Raw genomic sequence first — 23,346 nt, forward strand, 5'->3', positions numbered from 1 at the left:
CCAAAGGTAGACACTTAACCACTGAACCACCCAGGCGCCCATTCATTAAATACATTTTAGAAAAAAACTCATGTTTATTTGTTGTATCAAATGATATATACATTTTTAAAGCATTGAATATGTGCTATAAATTATTTTGCAAAGACTCAGATGTATTTTACATCACACATATCCTTTCTAACAGAAGTTACTTGTTATGTATTCCAGTAAAGTGACAGTAAGATCCAGGAAAATGATGACATGGGATATACGAAATAGAAGAAAATAAGAAAATACAAAAATGAAATAAAATCTCATAGTGGCAGCTGTCTAAGAGGTCCAGAGCACAATGGAAACCAAGAAGCCAGTGAATTCATGAAACCTAAAGATCCTTAAATGGATTCCAAGAAATTAGAAGAAGCTGGACAACATTAGCAAGATGACAAATAAAAAGATCCTCCAGGAAGGAAGGACAGAAGGAAGGAAAGGAGGGAGGGAGGGAAGGAGAGGGGGAGGGGGAGGGAGGGAGAAGGGGAGGGAGGGAGGGGAGGAAGCTTCCAGGAAAAAATTTTTTCTAAACTCACAAGAATATCATAACCAAATATAAAGCAAACTAAAATGTATTATGACCTTGAATCATCCATAGACTATAAGAAAAGAATATTCATTTGTGTAACTCAAGGAACAAATAAAGGATTTTTAGCATACACAGAATACAGCTGTATCACAAATGTAATGGTGGAGCCTGTAGCCTAGGAATATATATTTCCAAATCATGATGTACAGAAGCTATGAAACATGAAAAGCTGTATTACAATAAATAGACAATTCAGTAAATACTTTGTCTTATCCTTTTAGTATTTTTTTCTTTTCTGCATATAGGTTGAAAATAGTTCCAATTCCTTTCTAAAGAACAAACATGTATAAAACATATTTGGGATAATAAAAACTCTTATTTCATATATGGATATATGCCTGTGTGAACACATGTGCATGTGTTAAGCAGCTTGAGATTTAATTACTTTGAGTTCCAATGACTAGACGGAGGTGGAAACCAAGAGACCAAACCGTGCAATTAGTATTTAACCAAAGCATCTGTCTATACATCATAAATATCCTATTTGGCATTATTATTAAGCATTTGTAAAATGGTCCACACACAAAAAAACAGCATATCCCATAGGAGGTATATTTTGATGCATACGGAGAGCTAAATTTTACATACACTGCTGTTTTGAGTGTTACTTATATGGGATTTTTCAGTGTCACCTTTATTTCTTAAGGAAAGTGTTTTACATGGGGTAAATATTTGGTGGTGGGGCAGCAGATAAAGAGAGGAGGACTAAGAGAACTAAGAGGAAAGAAGCAAAAAGCTGGCAAACGTCATGGTATTCTTCCTCATGGCCACAGAAACTCCTGTCTCAATCAGATGTTAGCAGGCTGTCAGTGCTGAAATTCTGTGTCCCAACTGATTTTTCTTAAACCAAAACTTTCAAGGAAATGTAAAGATAGTTTTCAAGTATCAAAATTAGATTACATAGATTAATAGAACAGAGACAGTTATGGCTTAATTCTGTAGGGATGAAGACAGAGCAATAATGTAACGTATATGAGCACAAATCAAAGATAAGGCCATTCGAAAGCTTTGCTACATTCAATGTTATCCACAGTTAAACATATTATTGGATGTATTACAAAGTGAAGTCTTGGGTGAGATATTATAAGAAAGTAAAAGGTGATATAAAATATCAAGAACAAGAGGTAAGGGTGGTAACAAAATGAGAGTCTACCATTAAGTGAGCAAAACATTTACCATCCAGACAATGCCCTCTCTTCAGTATGTATAGGAAATGAGATAGCAAGTTATAATAGGTCCTATATTATTGTGAGCACATTAATTATATGAAAAGTGCAGGAATAAGCATTTGCACATAAAAGAAAATTCCATCATTGAGATTATCAAGAAGTTCACACACATAATTACACAGTACTTTTTCCAGCCTTAACACAATGAAGCTTTCAGATAGGAAGAAAAATAGACCAAAGCATATCATTATCCCCAAATCTCTAAGTGAACTTGAAATGTTTACAAGTTTCAAGAAGTTTGTAGAGAGGAAATATAAACTTCAGAGTAGCCCTGAAAGGCAATAACAAGAACATTAAAAAATGCATATAGTTGGTTGTGAATTGATTTTCTCAAAGACCCTCCACCTCTTTTCAGTTAGAGGCAAGACAATTAAATTCCATTACTAACTGCTTAGCAATTACTGTCATTTTTTAAAGAAATCTTATTTTTAACATGCCGAGTTTAAGGTGACATTGGGACACACTGCTTGAAGTCTAGGAGAAGCCTGCAAGAGGAGTGTTCTATTTCCATAGTACTTTACGTTTCATGTAGCAGTGCATCAGTCAGGATATGCTAAGTTACACTGCATTAACAAAGTCCTAAAATCTTAGAGACTTAAGGAAACAAAGACTTACTTTTTGCTCAACAACATGTTCATCTCAGGTCAGCAGGGCCTTCACTGCAAATTATCCTCACTCAGGGTCATGAGCTATCAAAGCCCCCACCATCTGAAACACTGTCAGTCTCTGTGACGGAGGATAGGAACCTAACATAACACACACCAGTGTTTAAAGACATCTGCCAAAAAGTGACAAATGACCTTAAATCACATTTTCTTGGCCAAAGCAAATGACATGTTATAACCTGACCTCAGGGCAGTGGAGTATTACAATCCTTCGAAGTGACTGATTGGTAAACAGATCTAATCACTACAAGCACTATATGCTCCATTTTTAATTATTTCCTCCTATCCCAGTTAAGTTTCTGGAAATAAAATGTTGAATCTTATCCATATTTCCAGGTTTTGTGTCTTAGGTTCTAGTGGGTACTTAGTATTTGTGGAATGAATAACAAGGACAGTCAGTGGAGTCAAATATTTCAGCATGTTCCGGACTAAGTAATATTGAAAAGAGACCTTTGGATTTGACATAAAGTTCATGTGTAACCCTTGAAAAGTGTCTCAGAAGTATGACAAATTGAGGTGAAGAAATGAAAGAAAAGCATGGAGACTGCCCTTTCCAGAAGTTTGACAATGATTCCAAGGAGAGATTTAGGGCAGCAGCTTGAAGGAAGTTATTCTATATAGAAAGGAGAGTACAGCAGATCTGGAGGGAGAGTAGATGGAAAGACAGAATGAAGTTTTAAGAGATAGGATGAGTAATTGAAAAAATGTTTAAGAGGTACTAGGAGGAAGTGGGATCATAAAATAAGTGGGCATTGGGACAGCAATCCTTTTGAGATAAAGATGTGAATCAAAATGGCTATAAATAAAGCTGTGACTAGTAATGAAAGAAGAAAATTTGAAGGCATGCCTGTCTAATGATCTCTATTTCATCCGAGAAGCAGAAACCAGATAAGACTCTGAATTTAATAGTAGGCACTGGATCAAGAATCTTAAGTGCAGGACAAAATTCAGAACGGTCTTTATAAGAAGGCAGCTACTGACCATTAGAAGAATGAGTGGCATTGAGAATGGATGTCCACTTGGAACTGAAATTTTAAATGGCAAAAGCAAATACTCATCTCCAAAGTTATAAGACCATCTATATGATTTAATGACCCAACATCATAATTCTACAAACCATCTGGTTACATAATCCAGGCTTAGAACCAGGAAATGGAAGCAGATGACCCCTTTCTGATATCTAGCAACAAGTGTGATGTTTTGAGTTCTTGTACAAAAACAGAAAGAAAGAGAGAGAGAAAGGAAAGAAATAAGAAAAAGGAAAGGAAAGGAAAGGAAACTATGTTTGTCCATTTTGACCCAATTACTGGGAATAAAATAAAAATGTAATTGTGGAACGTTTCTCTTAGTGTGGCCATTTTAAATCTGCCATCATTAGGTAATGCTAGGAGAAGCCTGGAATTGATTCAAGTAACTTAAAATATATATAGAAATATTATTATGCAAGTTTCAAGAGATTTTTCTGTCTTGCAGAATCCAATACCTCCTTAAAAATGAGCTGGTATTAGCATTTTACAAGAAGGAAAAATAGACAGTTTTTGCATTTTGTTCAAAAATAAACCAAAAACTTGAGTATTTGCAGATGCTCTGCTACTTTGGGCACATTCATTAAATTTAATAGTCATAGTTAATAGTGAGATCTGAAAAAGAAATATAATGATACTAACTATAAGATCTTTTTTAGGTTCTCATGATTATTTATATAAGATGATAAGGCAATCGCTGTCATTGTTAGTCAAGATTGGTATCTGCTATTTACTGTACATAAATAGTTAAACTCTGAGAAAACAGTGTTGCTTGAAAGAACACTGTTGAAAGAAAAAGTCAAGTCAAGAAGAAGTGAAGCTGAATTTAAGGGCAAACTGATGAACTCAGCTTGAGATGACAATGGGAAAACCAGTAGAAAGGACAAGAAATGATGCCCTATAGAGACAGTAAATTTCTCACTGACATGAAAACTAGTTATGAATCATGTATAAACAAATGAATGTATAATATTTCTATTCCTTGGCTATATGATTTTTTATGTGGGTTGTCAAAGAGAATGAGACATATGTAGTAAAGGCAGCATAATGATCAATGAAGAGGTATTTTTGACATAGAGTTAAGTTCTCAAACTTGTTTGTGGGATCACTTTCTTACCTGAACATAAAGCAAAAGAAGAGCTACAAACAGCATGACATGTGAGGTTGGGATTATCATGATTATTAAAATCACAGCCACCTGACTAGCTTTAACAAATATCCTCTCTGGGGACATTTCCAATGTTATCTTGGATAATATTCACAGTTAAACTCTTACAACTTGTTTCATTTTCTGAAAAATTTCAGGAACTAATAAAGTAAGAGCTAAATAAACCTTTACTAGACTATTGGAAGAGGATGATTTCTTTCTTTGAAACATATGCCTGGTAATTTTATTCTTTTAAAGCAAACCACTCTTACAACTTTCCATAAAAGTATGCCAAGCCATCCTCAAATTAACCTTTCAATGACTTCCAAACTACTTTAGTCTGTGGACACATATTATAATCCCATACACATACAGCCATATTCATGGAATTAGCACCATGATTCTAGTTCCAAACACAATAAGTATTGTGCAGTGGTTGGCAGTATCCTAAATGACATACTTCACTGTATTCTCTATACACATTATGACAACCAAATTTCAAAAATTTATTACCATCATTTTTGCTAGACTCTACTCACGCTTCAGTAAGAGCCAACTTCCAAGATCCAATGATGTTTATTTTAACAACAATGCAATCACATGCAGTCTTAAAAATTCTTTCAAAATGAACAAACACCAACGTCCTTGTATGCCCGGTTCACTGTAGGGGGCATGAGAAGCACATTGTGTTGACATATGTTGTCTCACTGTGTGTCCCTCTGTTCACCTCATGCTTTAAGTGTTAGAAACAAAGAAATAACACTCTGACTTTAATGTTTTGACTCTCCTTGAGTACGAATTCATGAAATAGAAATGAATAACTGTGTATTCCTATGAGACTCTGATAATCAGAGTGATCACTCAGTTGGCACATTTCTGTTTCCATCAGGTTATAAAAATTGAAAGCCTTCTAATATTATTTGATTATGCTTGCCTCTAGAGATCACTAGCTATTATTACCTTAAACCTTTTATTATTATGAAATACACAATGTCAGTTATTAAAATATTGCACTTGATTTATAAGGATAAAAAAAACGACTGCAGTCTTTTGCTGTTCAAAACAAAACTCGTTGACATTACATCACACACACATTTGGGAAAGTAGTTAAGTTGCCAGGTTTCAAATTATCAAAGGGATGGAGTAAAAACAAATTCATTGAATAACACAGAATTTCCAAACTCAGCTAATGGGTAAGATGATTCATTGTTCTGATGTGGCAAGACAAAATGGAAAGCCAGCGACTGGGAAAGCACAGAAATGCAGAGACTGGAAACTTTCGAACTCGGGCATGGAAAGCAAGCAATTTGCTGTAATCAGAATGTAATAGGCAGCATTAATTTATAGGAAGATGCCTTTTGGAGTACCAAATTAGCTTAATCAATTTAGAAACTTATTAATGGTCCTGACAATTTCCTTAAGGACCACATCAAGGTATATAACATAACTGTTAAAGTCACTTTAGCATTTGCATAAAATTAGTTTATCTTCACATCAAATCTGAGTATGGTTATAAAACCTATCTTGGAATACATTTCAGAGCAATTTTCAAATTAAAGTTTCATTAGTACTCCCTTAATACTGTCATTTATTGATTGTTCTCATCTCCATTCCAGTCATATACTATCATTGTCCCCAGTAATTCATTAGAATATATGATAGACTTAACAGAAGCTATCTCCCTTTGTATGTGAAAAGAAAAGGAAACTATTCAGCATAGCACAGAAAACATCAGGCTTTGAGTCAGACATGGTGAGTTCATGATCCAACTTTGCTACCTCCAACTTATTTGGTCTTGCAAAATCACTTGACCTTTTGTTTCCCTATCTTAAAAAAATGTAAATGTAGCTAATGGTAACACCTACCCACCCCCTCCCCAATTTGTGGGAAGAAACAAATGAGAAAATACAGATTTCATTTCTGTATTCTGTGAAACACTATTTCAATGTAAGATTTTAGTATGTGCTTTAATAGAAAAAGAAGTCTTGCTCTAAACGGACATAAAAATGTAAACTCACCATTGTAATGGCAACATTTTATACCCTGAATAGTATTTATTTTTTCTCAAACTTTCTCATGCATGCTAAAACATTCTAATTAGGGAAATTTTTACTTTGTTAAAGGCAATCTCTTAAGAAAGAAATTCTTTCTTTGAACTTCCTTAGAATTCTGAATGGTTCTTCTTCAAGTTTTGAATTTTTAAGAAATCATGTTCTAATTTGTGAACTAAGAAGAGAAAATATTTTTTAAGTTTTGTTATCTCTTCAGGTTTACTTGTTCTGGTCTTTTATTTAGTCAAAGAAGTATGCATTGGTATCAAACATAATTTATGATTAATAAATAATTAAGAGTTATGCCACTAATTAATAAGGAATTTTTACAAATACAAAGTGCTCAGCAAAATCCATAGGAAGAGAAAAATGTAATTTGAAAGCAATTTCCTAAAGTCAAACTCTTCTTTATGAGGTGCTAAAAAATTTCTTTATGAGGTGCTAAAGCCATTAATTAACCAGTAACTAAGCTGTATCTACTCTGGAGAGAGCAAATGACACAATATATCAAAATTTGATATATTATTTTGCTGTTTTTGAGGCCATTTTCAGCATGTTTTTAGAATCTGATCATTATTTAGCTTAATTTTATACAAATTCTGTGTCTACCACTGAGTGAAATTCAATTATTTACTCATTCAACAATGTTTTAGGATACCTACTTTGTTCACGGCACTGTCAAGCATTGGAAGAGTTAGAAAGATTAATACAACATGGTCCCCATTATAATGGAATTATTCTCTATGGGATTTCAGCTATCATTACCTGGATTATTGATGCTTGGGAAGTCCTGTGAAGAACTGTGAAGAATTATCAAGAGAAATCCAAATTAGTTCACTGTATCCTACTTATTAATTCTTTAGGCAAATACGAATTTGCCCACTGCTCATACCTTCTCATTCCTGGAAGGTATCCATTTTTCTCAAGTTCTCTTTCTCAAAGAGTCAAGGTGACGCCATTTTTTAACTCATCAAAAAGAGTATTAGCACCAGGAATCTGTCCGTGTAAGTGGGCTCAAGCTCACTACCATGGAACTATGGCTAAGAGTCATTAAAGGGAGCAAAATTTATAAAGTATTGTCTAAAGGATACATAGCTTTCCCAGTCCTCTAGAAACTGAAATGTTTAAAGTTAAGCCAAATCAGAAAGCACCCAGTAACTAAACTGTTCTGCACTTTGTAGGAAAGACACCTGTGAAAGTCTCTGCCACATTAACAACACAGACATTGTTCACTACACGATTCAGTTCCCTTTTCATAAAGATTCACGGGAAAAATTCCCTCCAGTCTTGGTCCCAGAAATGGTGTTTTCTCTTGAACACAATTCTGATGGTATCTGGGTATATGGATCTGATTACTGCTTAAAAACTTAGGGCCAGGGGATCCCTGGGTGGCGCAGCGGTTTAGCGCCTGCCTTTGGCCCAGGGCGCGATCCTGGAGACCCGGGATCGAATCCCACGTCGGGCTCCCGGTGCGTGGAGCCTGCTTCTCCCTCTGCCTGTGTCTCTGCCTCTCTCCTCTCTCTCTCTCTGTGTGCCTATCATAAATAAATAAAAATTAAAAAAAAAAAAAAAAACCTTAGGGCCAAATTTATGAACCAAGTCCTCCAAATGATAAACCCTTAGAACAGGTTGGAGCATTTCTTTACTTACCTCTTCTACTCCTAAGGAAATTTCTCTTTGTCATGCGCTTCTGAACGACAAATTGATTTTTAACTTTCTTAAGTGTAATTCAAATACAGAGAAGTACATACATCATATGTACAGCTTGATAAATTTTTACAAGTGAATAAGTCCATGTAATCAACACTCACATCAGGAAACATTTTCAGCACCTTTCCCCCTTCCTCCCTGACAACTGTGATGTATTCATAAGTTAGCTTTTCTTGGTTTTGAACTCTGTGTGAATGGAATAAGGCTTTTTGGACTCTCTGGACTTTGTTGGTCAATATCACATTTGTAAGATTAATCTCATTTTAGCCTGCAACTATAGTTTATTCTTTCTCATTGTAGTTCCTTATTTTGTAAACTTAATTTAGCAATATTTTACATTGTTTTTAAAACACCTCAAACTAAATACCAGAAAGGTAAATAAGAGACATTGTTTTCTTAAATAGGACACCAGAGGTCCAGGAAACAACAAGAACAAAAAGAACAAATTGGACTTTGAAAATTTTTTTAATTTGCACATCAAAAAACACTATGAATAGAATAAAAAAAAAACCCATAGAATGAGAAAAACTTGAAAATCATATACCAAACAAGAGATTAACCAGAATATAAAGAGAACATTTTTTTAAGCAATGATTTATTTATTTGGGAGTGAGAGAACAGAAGGACAGGCACAGGGAGAGAGACTCTCAGACTCTACACTGAGCACAGCGCCCGATGCAGGGCTTACTCTCAAGACCCTGAGATCACAATCTGAGCCAAAATCAAGAATTGGATAGTTAACCAAGTGCATAACCCAGGCACCCCTACATAGAGAACTTTTAAAACTCAACAACAAAACAAGCAACCTAACTCAAAAATGGGCAAAGGACTTAAATACACATTTTTTCAAAGAAGATATACAAATGGTCAATATACAAACCACACAAAAAGATTTCAAAACACTAATTACTAGGGAAATGCAAGTCAAAATATACCATTTCAACCAAAAGAAAGTACCTCATACCCACTAAAATGGCTACCACTTAAACGAAAGGAAAGAAAGGAAAGAAAGGAAAGAAAGGAAAGGAAAGGAAAGAAAAGGAAAGGAAAGGGAAAGGGAAGGAAAGGAAAGGAAAGGGAAGGAAAGGAAAGGAAAGGAAAGGAAAGGAAAGGAAAGGAAAGGAAAGGAAAGGAAAGGAAAGGAAAGGAAGAAAGAAAGAAAAGGAAAGAAAGAAAGAAAGAGTAAGAAAGAAGAAAAATGAGTTTTGGCAAGAATCAGAGAAACTGAACGCCTTATGCACTAGGAATGAAAAATGGCACAGTCACTAAGGAAAACATGGCAGTTCCTCAAAAAGTTAAAAATAGAATTACTATATGATCCAGGAATTCCACTTCTGAGTATATTCCTAATGTATAGAAAGCAGCCTGGAAGAGATGTTTGTAGATCCATATTCATAGCAGGTAAAATATGGAAACAACTCAAGTGCCCACTGATATATAATACATATATAATAAGAAAATGGGAATTTTATATATATAAAAGGTGTGTGAGTGTATATATATATATATATATATATATATATATATATATATATACATAATAGGAAAGACATATTCTAATACAAGCTACTACATGAATGAACTTTGAGGACATTATGCTAAGTGAAATAAGCCAGTCACACAAAGACAAATACAATATGATTCGACTTATAGGCGGTACTTACAGTGGTCAAAATCTTACAGGCAGAAAGTAGAATGATGGTTGCCAGGGAATGGGAGGAAGGAGAATGTGGAGCTATTGTTTAAAGTGGATAGTTTTAGTTTTGTAAGAAGAAAAGAGTTTTGGATATGTGTGGTGGTGATAGTCACACAACTATATGAGTGTTCTTAATGCCACTGAAGTGTACACTTAAAAGTGGTTAAGATGGTAACTTTCATGTTTTATGTATTTTATTACAATTAATTTTCTTTAAAAAGCTAAAGAATTAAAATAGTGTCAATTCACTAAGGCCAGAAAATCAACTAATACTCTTTTTTTAAAATGTAAAATATATTAATTCCAAAGGAAAACCTCTTGTCAGCTAAACCCAAGTCAAATTAAGCATAATATCTTATTAGTTGATATTTCTAGTTAACTATGTGGTTGACAAAATTCTGTTTATATTGCTAAAAATGTATTATTTATTTTGTTAAATTTGTTCCTGATTTTTATTTTGTTGCTTATAAAGTACAACCAGAAGGAATAGTTCAAAAGTTGTCCCATCTAGCTATGTGCATATATGTTTCTTAGCTTAGTCCTTTATCTCTAAAGTGATTTTAATAGTAATTCTTTGCTCCTAAAATTTGAGGTTAAACACAAAGGGCCAAAAGTACTAGTTAAAAGATAGTAGCTGTCTAGCTATCTTTTAAATACACTAAATGCTCCAGGAGTCCAGGGCCTTGCTTTTGCCATCAACACAGACATCCTAAGCACCAGTACTCTACAAGCACATAGTAACCACTCATCAAATATTTACTGACTGCATTATGTTAAAGTGAACAGAAAATAATTAATTGCTCTGAAGTCTTTGATCCAAATAACCGGTCAAAATTTGAACATAAGACAATTTGCTTTAAAAACATGAAATTTCTGATCCTTTCTATATTTTTCATAACTTATTTATGTTGGTTCTGCCATCTTTTCATACAACTACCACAGTATAAGAATATGAGGATGATGATTATAGTAGGCAAAATAATGTGCACCCAACCCCGCCATCCCCACTCCAGCCCCTCAGATCCCAACCCCTAGAACCCGTAATGTCATCTTATTTGGAAAAAGAATGTAGATATGATTACACTAAGGATCTTAAAGTAAGAAATTATTCTGGATTATCAGGACAGGCCCTAACTGCAGTCATGAATGTCCTTAAGACGCTGGCAAGGAGTTAGAGCAGGACCCCAGGAGGGGCGGGATGCCCTCAGACTCCCAGGGACACTAACAGAGCACATGCGCCCCGGAGGGAGCTCGCCACACCTCACGGCCGAGCTCCCTAAAGGGCTGCAGTGCTAGCACGGCTGGACCCAGGAGCAGCTTGGCAGTGGCTGAGACAGAGGCTCCGCATGGAGGGGGCTGCACGGCCCCAGGAGCAGCTCAGACCGGCTCCGGTGGAGGCTCCGCGGGAGAGAGCTGCCTGGCCGGGAGCATGATTCCAACAGCGCAGGCCCCGGAGCACAGGGCTCCGAGGACACAGCCCAAGATCCGGCACTCCCCCAAGGACAGGCAGAAGCCAGGACTGCACAGGACAGCAAGGACATTCCTGCCCCCTGGCGGCCCCAAGCTGAGCAGATCAGCGGCCCCGCCCCCGGAGCATCCAGGCCCCTGCAGACTGAGAGCTCCGTAGTTACTGCGGGAGCTGACTCCAGGGCTGGAGAGCTGGCCGCCGCCACCGGCGTTGTTCCTCCTGGGGCCTCACGGGGTAAACAACCCCCACTGAGCTTCACAGTAGCCTCACAGGATAAACAACCCCCACTGAGCCTCACAGTGGCCTCAACGGATAAACAGGTTAAACAACCTTCACTGACCCCTGCACCAGGCAGGGGACTGAGCAGCTACCCCAAGTGCACACACCTGAGAATCAGCACAGCAGGCCCCTATCCCAGAAGACCAGCTAGAGGGACAGGGGAAAACAAATTATTGACCAAACAGCACTGGAAAGTTCCAGGGGAAGTCGAGGGATTTATAGTATACAGAATCAGAGGATACTCCCCCTTGTTTTTTGTTTTTTGATTTCTATTTGCTTCCCCCCAGCTTTTTTTTTTTCTCTTCTTTTTTTTCCTTCTTTTTCTTTTTCATTTTCTTTTCTTCTTTCTCTTCTCTCTTTTTCTCCTTTTCCCAATACAACTTGTTTTCGGCCACTCTGCACTGAGCAAAATGACTAGAAGGAAAAACTCACCTCAAAAGAAAGAATCAGAAACAGTCCTCTCTCCCACAGTACAAAATTTGGATTACAATTCAATGTCGGAAAGCCAATTCAGAAGCACTATTATACAGCTACTGGTGGCTCTAGAAAAAAGCATAAAAGGACTCAAGAGACTTCATGACTGCAGAATTTAGAGCTAATCAGGCAGAGATTAAAAATCAATTAAATGAGATGCAATCCAAACTAGACGTCCTAACGATGAGGGTTAACAAGGTAGAAGAATGAATGAGTGACATAGAAGACAAGTTGACGGCAAAGAGGGAAACTGAGGAAAAAAGAGACAATTAAAAGATCATGAGGATAGATTAAGGGAATTAATGACAGCTTCAGAAAGAAAAATCTACATTTAATTGGGGTTCCTGAGGGCGCCAAAAGGGACAGAGGTCCAGAATATGTATTTGAACAAATCATAGCTGAAAACTTTCCCAATCTTGGGAGGGAAACAGGCATTCAGATCCAGGAAATAGAGAGATCCCCCCCCCCCCTTAAATCAATAAAAACCGCTCAACAGCTCGACATTTAATAGTGAAGCTTGCAAATTCCAAAGATAAAGAGAAGATCCTTAAAGCAGCAAGAGACAAGAAATCTCTAACTTTTATGGGGAGGAGTATTAGGGTAACAGCAGACCTCTCCACAGAGACCTGGCAGGCCAGAAAGGGCTGGCAGGATATATTCAGGGTCCTAAATGAGAAGAACATGCAGCCAAGAATACTTTATCCAGCAAGGCTCTCATTCAGAATGGAAGGAGAGATAAAGAGCTTCCAAGACAGGCAGGAACTGAAAGAATATGTGACCTCCAAACCAGCTCTGCAAGAAATATTAAGGGGGACTCTTAAAATTCCTCTTTAAGAGGAAGTCCAATGGAACAACCCACAAAAACAGGGAGTGAATAGGTATCATGATGACACTAAACTCATATCCTTCAATAGTAACTCTGAATGTGAACGGGCTTAATGACCCCATCAAAAGGCGCAGGGTTTCAGACTGGATAAAAAAGCAGGACCCATCTGTTTGTTGTCTACAAGAGACTCATTTTAGACATAAGGACACCTACAGCCTGAAAATAAAAGGTTGGAGAACCATGTACCATTCAAATGGTCCTCAAAAGAAAGCAGGGGTAGCCATTCTTATATCAGATAAAATAAAGTTTACACCAAAGACTAGTGAGATGAAGAGGGACACTATATCATACTTAAAGGATCTATCCAACAAGAGGACTTAACAATCATCAATATATATGCCCCGAATGTGGGAGCTGCCAAATATATCAATTAATAACCAAAGTGAAGACATACTTAGATAATAATACACTTACACTTGGTGACTTCAATGTAGCGCTTTCTACAATAGATAGGTCCCTAAGCACATCCCCAAAGAAACAAGAGCTTTAAATGATACAGTGGACCAGATGGATTTCACAGATATCTACAGAACTTTACATCCAAACGCAACTGAATACACATTCTTCTCAAGTGCACATGGAACTTTCTCCAGAATAGACCACATACTGGGTCACAAATCAGGTCTTAACCAATACCAAAAGATTGGGATCGTCCCCTGCATATTCTCAGACCATTATGCTTTGAAATTAGAACTAAATCACAAGAAGAAGTTTGGAAGGATTTCAAACACGTGGAGGTTAAGGACCATCCTGCTAAAAGATGAAAGGGTCAACCGGGAAATTAAGGAAGAATTAAAAAGATTCATGGAAACTAACGAGAATGAAGATACAACCATTCAAAATCTTTGGGATACAGCAAAAGCAGTCCTGAGGGGGAAATACATCGCAATACAAGCAGCCTTCCAAAAACTGCAAAGAACTCAAATACAAAAGCTAACCTTACACCTAGCTAGAGAAAAAACAGCAAATAGATCCTACACCCAGCAGAAGAACAGAGTTAATAAAGATTCAAGCAGAACTCAGTGAAATAGAGCCCAGAAGAACTGTGGAACAGATCAACAGAACCAGGAGTTGGTTCTTTGAAAGAATTAATAAGATAGATAAACCATTAGCCAGCCTTATTAAAAAGAAGAGAGAGAAGACTCAAATTAATAAAATCATGAATGAGAAAGGAGAGATCACTACTAACACCAAGGAAATACAAACGATTTTAAAAACATATTATGAACAGCTATACGCCAATAAATTAGGCAATCTAGAAGAAATGGACGCATTCCTGGAAAGCCACAAACTACCAAAACTGGAACTGAAAGAAATAGAAAACCTGAACAGGCCAATAACCAGGGAGGAAATTGAAGCAGTCATCAAAAACCTCCCAAGATACAAAAGTCCAGGGCCAGATGGCTTCCCTGGGGAATTCTATCAAACGTTTAAAGAAGCTCTGGAGACAGGCCTGAGAGAGTGCAAAATATTCCATGCTCATGGATTGGAAGAATTAATACTGTGAAAATGTCAATGCTACCCAGGGCAATTTACACATTTAATGCAATCCCTATCAAAATACCATGGACTTTCTTCAGAGAGTTGGAACAAATTATCTTAAGATTTGTGTGGAATCAGAAAAGACCCCCGAATAGCCAGGGGAATATTAAAAAAGAAAACCATAGCTGGGGGCATCACAATGCCAGATTTCAGGTTGTACTACAAAGCTGTGGTCATCAAGACAGTATGATACTGGCACAAAAACAGACACATAGATCAATGGAACAGAATAGAGAATCCAGAAGTGGACCCTCAACTTTATGGTCAACTAATATTTGACAAAGGAGGAAAGACTATCCACTGGAAAAAAGACAGTCTCTTCAATAAATGGTGGTGGGAAAATTGGACATCCACAGGATGAAGCTAGACCACTCTCTTGCACCATACACAAAGATAAACTCAAAATGGATGAAAGACCTAAATGTGAGACAAGATTCCATCAAAATCCTAGAGGAGAACACACGCAACACCCTTTTTGAACTTGGCCACAGTAACTTCTTGCAAGATACATCCATGAAGGCAAAAGAAACAAAAGCAAAAATGAACTATTGGGACTTCATCAAGGTAAGAAGCTTTTGCACAGCAAAAGATACAGTCAACAAAACTAAAAGACAACCTACAGAATGGGAGAAGATATTTGTAAATGACATATAAGATAAAGGGCTAGTATCCAAGATCTATAAAGAACTTATTAAACTCAACAGCAAAGAAACAAATAATCCAATCATGAAATGGGCAAAAGACGTGAAAAGGAAAGACACAGGCATGGCCAACAAACACATGAGAAAATGCTCCACATCACTTGCCATCAGGGAAATACAAATCAAAACCACAATGAGATACCACCTCACACCAGTGAAAATGGGGAAAATTAACAAGGCAGGAAACAACAAATGTTGGAGAGGATGCGGAGAAAGGGGAACCCTCCTGCACTGTTGGTGGGAATGTGAACTGGTGCAGCCACTCTGGAAAACTGTGTGGAGGTTCCTCAAAGAGGAAAAAATAGACCTGCCCTACGACCCAGCAATTGCACTGCTGGGGATTTACCCCAAAGATACAGATGTAATAAAATGCCGGGACACCTGCACCCCGATGTTTATAGCAGCAATGTCCACAATAGCCAAACTGTGGAAGGAGCCTTGGTGTCCATCGAAAGATGAATGGATAAAGAAGATGTGGTTTATGTATACAATGGAATATTACTCAGCCATTAGAAACGACAAATACCCACCATTTGCTTCAAAGTGGATGGAACTGGAGGGTATTATGCTGAGTGAACTAAGTCAATCGGAGAAGGACAAACATTATATGGTCTCATTCATTTGGGGAATATAAAAAATAGTGAAAGGGAATAAAGGGGAAAGGAGAAAAAATGAGTGGGAAATATCAGAAAGGGAGACAGAACATGAGAGACTCCTAACTCTGGGAAACGAACTAGGGGTGGTGGAAGGGGAGGTGGGCAGGAGGGGATGGGGTGACTTGGTGACGGGCACTGAGAGGGGCACTTGATGGGATGAGCACTGGGTGTTATTCTATATGTTGGCAAATTGAACACCAATAAAAAATAAATTTATAAAAAAAATGTCCTTATGAGAGAAAAGCAGAGGAAAATTAGATTCACAGAGGAGAAGGTAATGGACAGACAAATGCAGAGATCAGAGTGGTGTGACCACAAACCAAGGAATGCCAATAGCCACCAGAAGCTGCAAGAGGCAGGGTACAGATTCTCCCCTAGAGCCTCCTGACTATGCACAGCCTTGCTGATTCCTCGATTTCAGCCTCGTGATACTGGTGCCAGATTTCTGACCTCCAGAATTATGAGAGAATACATTTCTGTTGTTTTAAGCCACCAAGTTTGTGGCAATCTGGCAGAAAACTAATACATGACAGTGATTAAAAATAGCTAATATCGGGGATCCCTGGGTGGCGCAGCGGTTTGGTGCCTGCCTTTGGCTCAGGGCGCGATCCTGGGGACCCGGGATCGAATCCCACGTCGGGCTCCCGGTGCATGGAGCCTGCTTCTCTCTCTGCCTGTGTCTCTGCCTCTCTCTCTCTCTCTCTGTGTGTGTGTGTGACTATCATAAATAAATAAAAAAAAACTTTAAAAAAAAAATAAAAATAAAAATAGCTAATATCTATGGCATATTCACTTTGTACTAGACACTATTTGAAGCACGTCTTAAGTGTCCAATAAACCTACAAGATAAGTAACATAGCATCACCATTTTATAGACAAGGCAAAGAAACATACAGTAAGTTGACTAAACTCTCATAGTTTATAAGTAACAGAGCAAGGATTCGAACATAGGCATTCTAGTTCTTGAGTTCACATTCTTAAATGCTACATCATGTTAAATGACTATTTTGTCTCGATAACTTTAATGTCAAATTGTACTATGAATGTTAAATTTCTAACTACCTGAGAATTCAATCTAGTACCTGAAACCTTTATTCTTTAAATTCTAGGTGATCTGGATAGATTTGGTACTCAGAGACCAACTCATAAAAGTTGTTCTCCACAAAAAAGTTTTAAAATCTAGATTTTTCAGGATGCCTTCTGGAGTTTCAAGTGTATTCCTCTGTAAATACTACATTATTTTTTTATTTCCGTTCAGTTGAGGGTAGATGAAAGATTGTTAAAGGAGAAAGAAATCTCTAAGAATTTTTAAATAATTATAAAAACAACAGTGATTAACTCTTTAGATACAAAAAAAAAAGGACACATTACAAGATTATAAAAAAAAAAAACTAAACAGAGAACATCTGACCCCGTATTATGAGAAACCCTTAGTTAAATCCTAAAATGGACCTCCCTAACACTGCACTGTATTAGTATTTGTTCTTCTCATGGAGATATATAGGTCTAAGGGTTTATCAAGATATACCAAGATTAGTCCTGTTTGCTGAAAGATGGGCTACATAACTACATGCATGCAAGGTAAGAACTCTCCTTTACTGCAAACCTCTTACTTAAAAGACCAGTTTAGGAATGCTGCATATTTTGCCTGCTTTGGTACATGTAATTCCAGATCAGGAGAATTGCCCCTTTGAGTTTCAAATAATGCAAAAAAAGAATCATGGTTGGATGACACTATAGACAAAGTAATAAAATCATTAAATGGTCTAGAGCTCCCTATTGCATTCTAGAACGCTGTTCTAGCATTCTCTACCAAGTTCATCAGTAAGTTAAGGAATAAGATACTCTTGAATCCCATCTTTAATCTGGGCAAAACACTAAAAGTGGTACAGAATATCTGGATATGATTAAAATCACATTTAAAATGGGACAAAAACTTCATAAAGAAATTTAATTCATCTCTACCTCTCAATATCCTGAAAGTTCTCTGTCATCAAACTTTATTTTTAGTTAATGCTGGATCAATCCAGAAAGGGGAGTTATTGCTATTTTTTAAGCAGGCCCTAGAATATATAATACATTTTTAATATACTGGAATTTTTTATATGATCTCAATTATGTTATTCATTTGTTCAAAAAATTAATTACACTAATGAATTTCAGGCACATAACCCCATTTGAGCCAAATCAAGGTTTCCTAAGAGGCTACTGAAGTGCTTGCTTGATGTTCAACCCACAGCCATATTTTACTCAGACTCTCTCTTTAGAATACTTGTCAAAAAGCTAAGGAATCTTACCTACCTTGTGTTCTAAGCTCTTGAAAGATTCAAAATTTAAAATTGTTCCCCAATATGAGTTTCTTCAGTTTGTGATATCAATGTGACTCAAATGCTTATCGAGTTTAAATCATTTTCCAGAGATCTGGTTGTTCAAATCACCAAATAATATCAAATAAACTAGTAGTCCTATTGTGCAAAGATGAAACTTGAAAACAGAACAGATGTTCATGTGATTATAAGGGTAACCCATTTATAAGACATTCTTTATAAAGTATTTTGCAATTCAACAATTCATATTCATAATTAGCTTCAATACTTCATTACTACGGTTAAATATGTTAAGGATTATAGCAACCTCAGTATCTACTTCTAAAAAGTAAAACCTCGGGATCCCTGGGTGGCGAAGCGGTTTAGCGCCTGCCTTTGGCCTGGGGCGCGATCCTGGAGACCTAGGATCGGATCCCACGTCAGGCTCCCTGCATGGAGCCTGCGTCTCCCTCTGCCTGTGTCTCTGCCTCTCTCTCTCTCTCTCTCTCTGTGTGTGTGACTATCATGAATAAATAAATAAAATCTTTAAAAAATAAAATAAAATAAAATAAAATAAAAAGTAAAACCTCTAGGCAAGTTATTACTACACTATTTTTATATTCCTCCTAAAACCCACATGTACTCAGAAATGTAGTGTTTACGGTAGACAAAATACTATTTTTTTAGGCTTCAAATATATCAAGAGAAAAGACGCAAATATATATTTGATGCAATGCTAAGTTACTACTAGAAAATACAATTTAACCCTAAAACAAAAGAAATCATAGGAGTAACCACTAGTTTACTAGAGAAATGTAGTTTTATTAAAAAACAATTAGATACAACGCAAGTGCAATGAAACATAGTAAAATAGCTTAACTTCTCAAAGATTCTCTACTTTCCAAAGCAGTTTTCACATCTGGGGTATGAATATCATTAGAATCCCAATGGATTTATATGCTTTCATCTGATAATTCCATTCATGTGCAGGCAAACCAGATCTATGACTTAACATACATCACTATTCCCCAGATAAGCATAATTACAGCTTGTGAAGAAATATGACACATGCATCTTATTTGTTGTTCTTGCTCTTAGTTTTAAAACCTCAAAATCTTTAGATAAGTACTAACATAAATTATCTGAAGAACTCATCACTAATGAATTTATAAAGTTGGAGATTACAAGAAAATAGTGGAAGATGTGTACCCAACTACCTGATACACTTTGCAGGAAGAAATGCAACATCTTAATTAAACTTCAGATAAAATAAGCCCTAAATTGGATGTGAATCTTTTAGCTGAAGTTGTTATGGTAGATGAGACACTATGTTTTTTTGAATTGCAAACATTTTTCATTACTGAACTTTTGATGCACCTAGTAAATAGCAAATCACAGCAGGGGGTGTAATTGTTTTGAAAATACTGTTGAAAATAGAAAGGAAATGTTCAAACAAGCTGCTAGTATCTCCTAATAGAAATTCAACATCTTGTTAGGATCTGAGCATTAATTATAAACTGGCTGAAATAGAAGAGTGTCCAGATAGACCTCAGGATAACTCTAGAGAGTCATACAAACGTGATGTCAGCACCAGGTATGCTGGATGCTATAAATCACACATTGTTAAGAGAGAGGCTATACTACACTATTGATTTACAATAAAGGGGCTCAAAGAAGGAACACTGTCAAGAGGAACACCAAGACCTCAGCATTTAGCTCTCTCTAGAGTTGGCAGACCAAATTACATAAATGCCGCACAATTTTCATTTGATTTGAAGTCTGAGTTCAACATCTCTGTTATATTAAACATTTTAAATAGCTGTGAATGAATCAATCTATGATGTGGTCATTGCCATACCAATTTTTTCATCGAGTTTAGGACTCAGATAATAGTCCCACGTTTCAAATAAGATTCAACAAGATTGTGTAGGGGCTAAAGAAACCGATTTTGGAGTCCTGCAATCCTCAGTTCTACAACATTAACTCGATTTTTTCCAAATTTTACATCTCTAAGGTTTCTTTTTCCTTATCTACACAATGGAGATGTACAGATGTTGCCTTTTTGGGGTTGTTAGGTATTTACAGGAGCTGTAAAGCCCTTAATACACTGCTTGGTGTGCACTGATTAGGGAAAAAAAAATGTTAGATGTCATTATTACTACTGTTCTTGTTGCTGTCAAATAACCTCAAAGGTCCTTTAGCCACTTTGTCCCGGAGCAAAAATAGTCCAGACACCCTATATTTTGGCTTAGGTTCCTTTCTCCTAACAGAGAGCTTCCAGCATTTCATTTACTGAAATCTAAGATAATACATGGCCCATTCCCCCAGTCTATGTTTTAGCTTCCTGGATAGGGTGCGCAAGTTAATTTCTGAGGAACATCTGGAAGGAAATGTGGAGAAATTGCAGCAAACCCCAGACACGCTGTGCTGCATCAATCTACATAATTTGAAATGACCCATATTTGCCTTTCATGCTTACAGACCAGAGGATAGTGACTAAACTACTGGTACCAGCAAGTAAGGGTGATATGAAAACCCAGAGAGAGAGAAAGAGAGAGAGAGAAACTTTTCTAGTTGGTTTCAGAGAACATGGTGAACCAGAATTGACTGGACATGAAAATCACTTTAAACAGACAACTAGCAAACAGCCTCAAGAGAAAAGAGAGAAATTCCCCCCATGACATCCCCCAGAAAGCACCAAACGAATGTCCTACAAGAGCACCAGCTCGAGGGTCCTTCCTTAGTGTAACTACAGAACATAGTCTCTGAAGTCAGTTCAAGGTTCCAGAATTTGGGGGTGCTCACACACCCAGGAACATCACACCCCTTGCTACTTTAGCTGCAGCTCAGGCTAAAGCCGACATAAACATCATCTCCAGCAATACGTGAGATGCAGACAAGCCTGAACTGTAAGGGGGACAGATGGGGAATAGAGCGTTTCACAAGGCGCGGCACCGTAGTGGGCACGGCAGGTTTCCTCTGACCCCAATGTGTACAGGCAATAAAACTTCTCCCCAAACGCAGGAAGTCACAAGGTACCCCGAACTGTGCCGTCTCTTCGAACTCAGCCTCCTGGACCAGGAGGGCAATCAGATCCAGGGGCACGGATTTACCCTTAACCTCCCAACTCCAACCTACGTGTTAAAATTATTCCCCTGGAGGAAGCCATCCTATCCCACAGCAGCTCCCCACGTTGCTTGCAAATCCTGTGCATCCTGAAGATCTTCAAAAGAAACCAAGAAGGAAAGGTGGGAAGATAAAGGCAAAGAAGAAGGGAGAAAATAAGAAGAAAAGACCATCACGAAGCTGGCCCGCTGTGCCTTCTTATCCCAACAACTTCGCCAGGTTTCCCGAGGAGGGAGCGCGCCCCCAACACACCCACTAGGAGACAGGCCCATCCTGGGGGCCCAGCCCGCGACTCCAGCCTGAGCCGGGCTCACCCGGTCGCCCCCCCACCCTCCCCCCGGTCCCCGTGGGCGCCTGGTGGGGGGCCGGAGACCCTGGAGCTCTGCGCCCTACACTTCGGCCCCTGCACCCAGCTCACGTCGCTGCTGGGCGCGGAGCAGGAGAGGCACCGGGGCAGCCCCAGGGCAGGGCGCACGGGGCCGGGGGCGTCCCGGCGTGGACCTTGCAGATGCCCCTTGCGTGCGCCTCGCCGCTCGCGGGGACGCCAGCCCAGCCCCACGTCCAGCAGCCCAGCCAACTCCGCCACCCGAGCCCAGACGCCTCTCTTGCGCTCAACTTACCGTGGCTGGGCTGAGCTTTCGTGGGCCCCAGCAGCTTCTCTCTCCTTCCTCCCGCCGAGCCCTTCATCCTCCTGCCCGCAGCCGCCCGGCGCCCCGGCCCCGGCATCGGGAGGAGCGGCCGCCCGGGCTGGCCGGCCCCGGGGGCGCGCAGCTGCCCGCCTGCAGCTCCGGCCCTGCTGCTCTCCGCGCGGCGTGGGCGGCGGCGGCCGCGGGGAGCAGTCCCTGAGGCGAGCGCCACGCGGGCTGCCCCCAGGCGCGGGCTGGCGCGGGGGTGGCTGCCGGCGCGCCTCTGCCTCTGCCTCTGCCTCCGCCTCGCCCCGCGGCGCTCCGCACGCGTCCGAGCCCCAGCCCGAGCCCGAGCCTGCGCCCCAGCCCGAGCCCCAGCCCGAGCCCGAGCCCCAGCCCCAGCCCCAGCCCCAGCCCCAGCCCCAGCCCCAGCCCGAGCCGCAGGTGCAGCCGGTGGAGAGGTGCGAGCGGGCGCGGAGGGAGGGCCCGGCCCGGGGTGCCGGGGAAAGACCGAGACTGCGGAGAGACGAAGCAGCCCAGAGGCGAGCAACTAGCTTTAATGGGGTGAGCGGATCCTGGGTGTTTAGGGGCAAACGTGAGGAAGAGAAATGCACCCAGAAACTAGAGGGATTGGAAATGAGCTCGTTGAGCTGCTCCAGGAGGCTCAGAAAAGGGGCTTTCCTTTTCGGCTTAGGTCTTTTATCCTCCCTCCCCGGTTGCGTTGTTCTACCTGAAAACAGCTCCACCCCCCACCCTCACTCCTACCCCACTCCGCCTTTTTTTTTTTTTTTTTTTTTTTAAACAGTGAGCCTCCAACCTGGGTGCAGATACAAAGTGATAGGGTGAAGACACTGAAAATACACTGGAAAGTCCCTCCTCCACAAAACCCCAGTTCTCACCTCTCTTGAGGGACCCAAGCCCTACTGGGATTTTTTCTTCCTTGACCAAATGCTTCTGTCCTTCCTCCTCCTGTTTCTCCCTCCCTGCCTCTCTCTCTCTCTCTCTCTCTCTACCCTTACCCCTAACCTCCCCCCGCCCCCAACTATAGTACCCTGGGGATGAAAACACACCCTCTGTTGTCCTTTCTTAGGAGGTAGGGGGGTGTTTCTCAAACTTTGCTGTGCACACTAATCGTCTAGGGAC

The 23,346-nt window shown here is 39.2% G+C and overlaps 1 protein-coding gene across 1 annotated transcript in view; it reads right to left on the reverse strand.

Moving 5' to 3' along the window:
- The window catches only part of ZNF385D (zinc finger protein 385D), an 892,499-nt gene extending 870,153 nt beyond the window's left edge, over positions 1-22,346 (reverse strand). The window contains exon 1 of the mRNA XM_077865367.1: positions 22,198-22,346. Within this exon, the coding sequence (XP_077721493.1) occupies positions 22,198-22,303 (106 nt within the window). The 5' untranslated portion in view covers positions 22,304-22,346. The remainder of the gene's footprint in view (positions 1-22,197) is intronic.
- Between the last annotated feature and the right edge of the window lie 1,000 nt (positions 22,347-23,346).

The sequence above is a fragment of the Canis aureus genome, chromosome 22 (genome assembly GCF_053574225.1).
Source record: "Canis aureus isolate CA01 chromosome 22, VMU_Caureus_v.1.0, whole genome shotgun sequence".
Classification (NCBI taxonomy): Eukaryota; Metazoa; Chordata; class Mammalia; order Carnivora; family Canidae; genus Canis; species Canis aureus.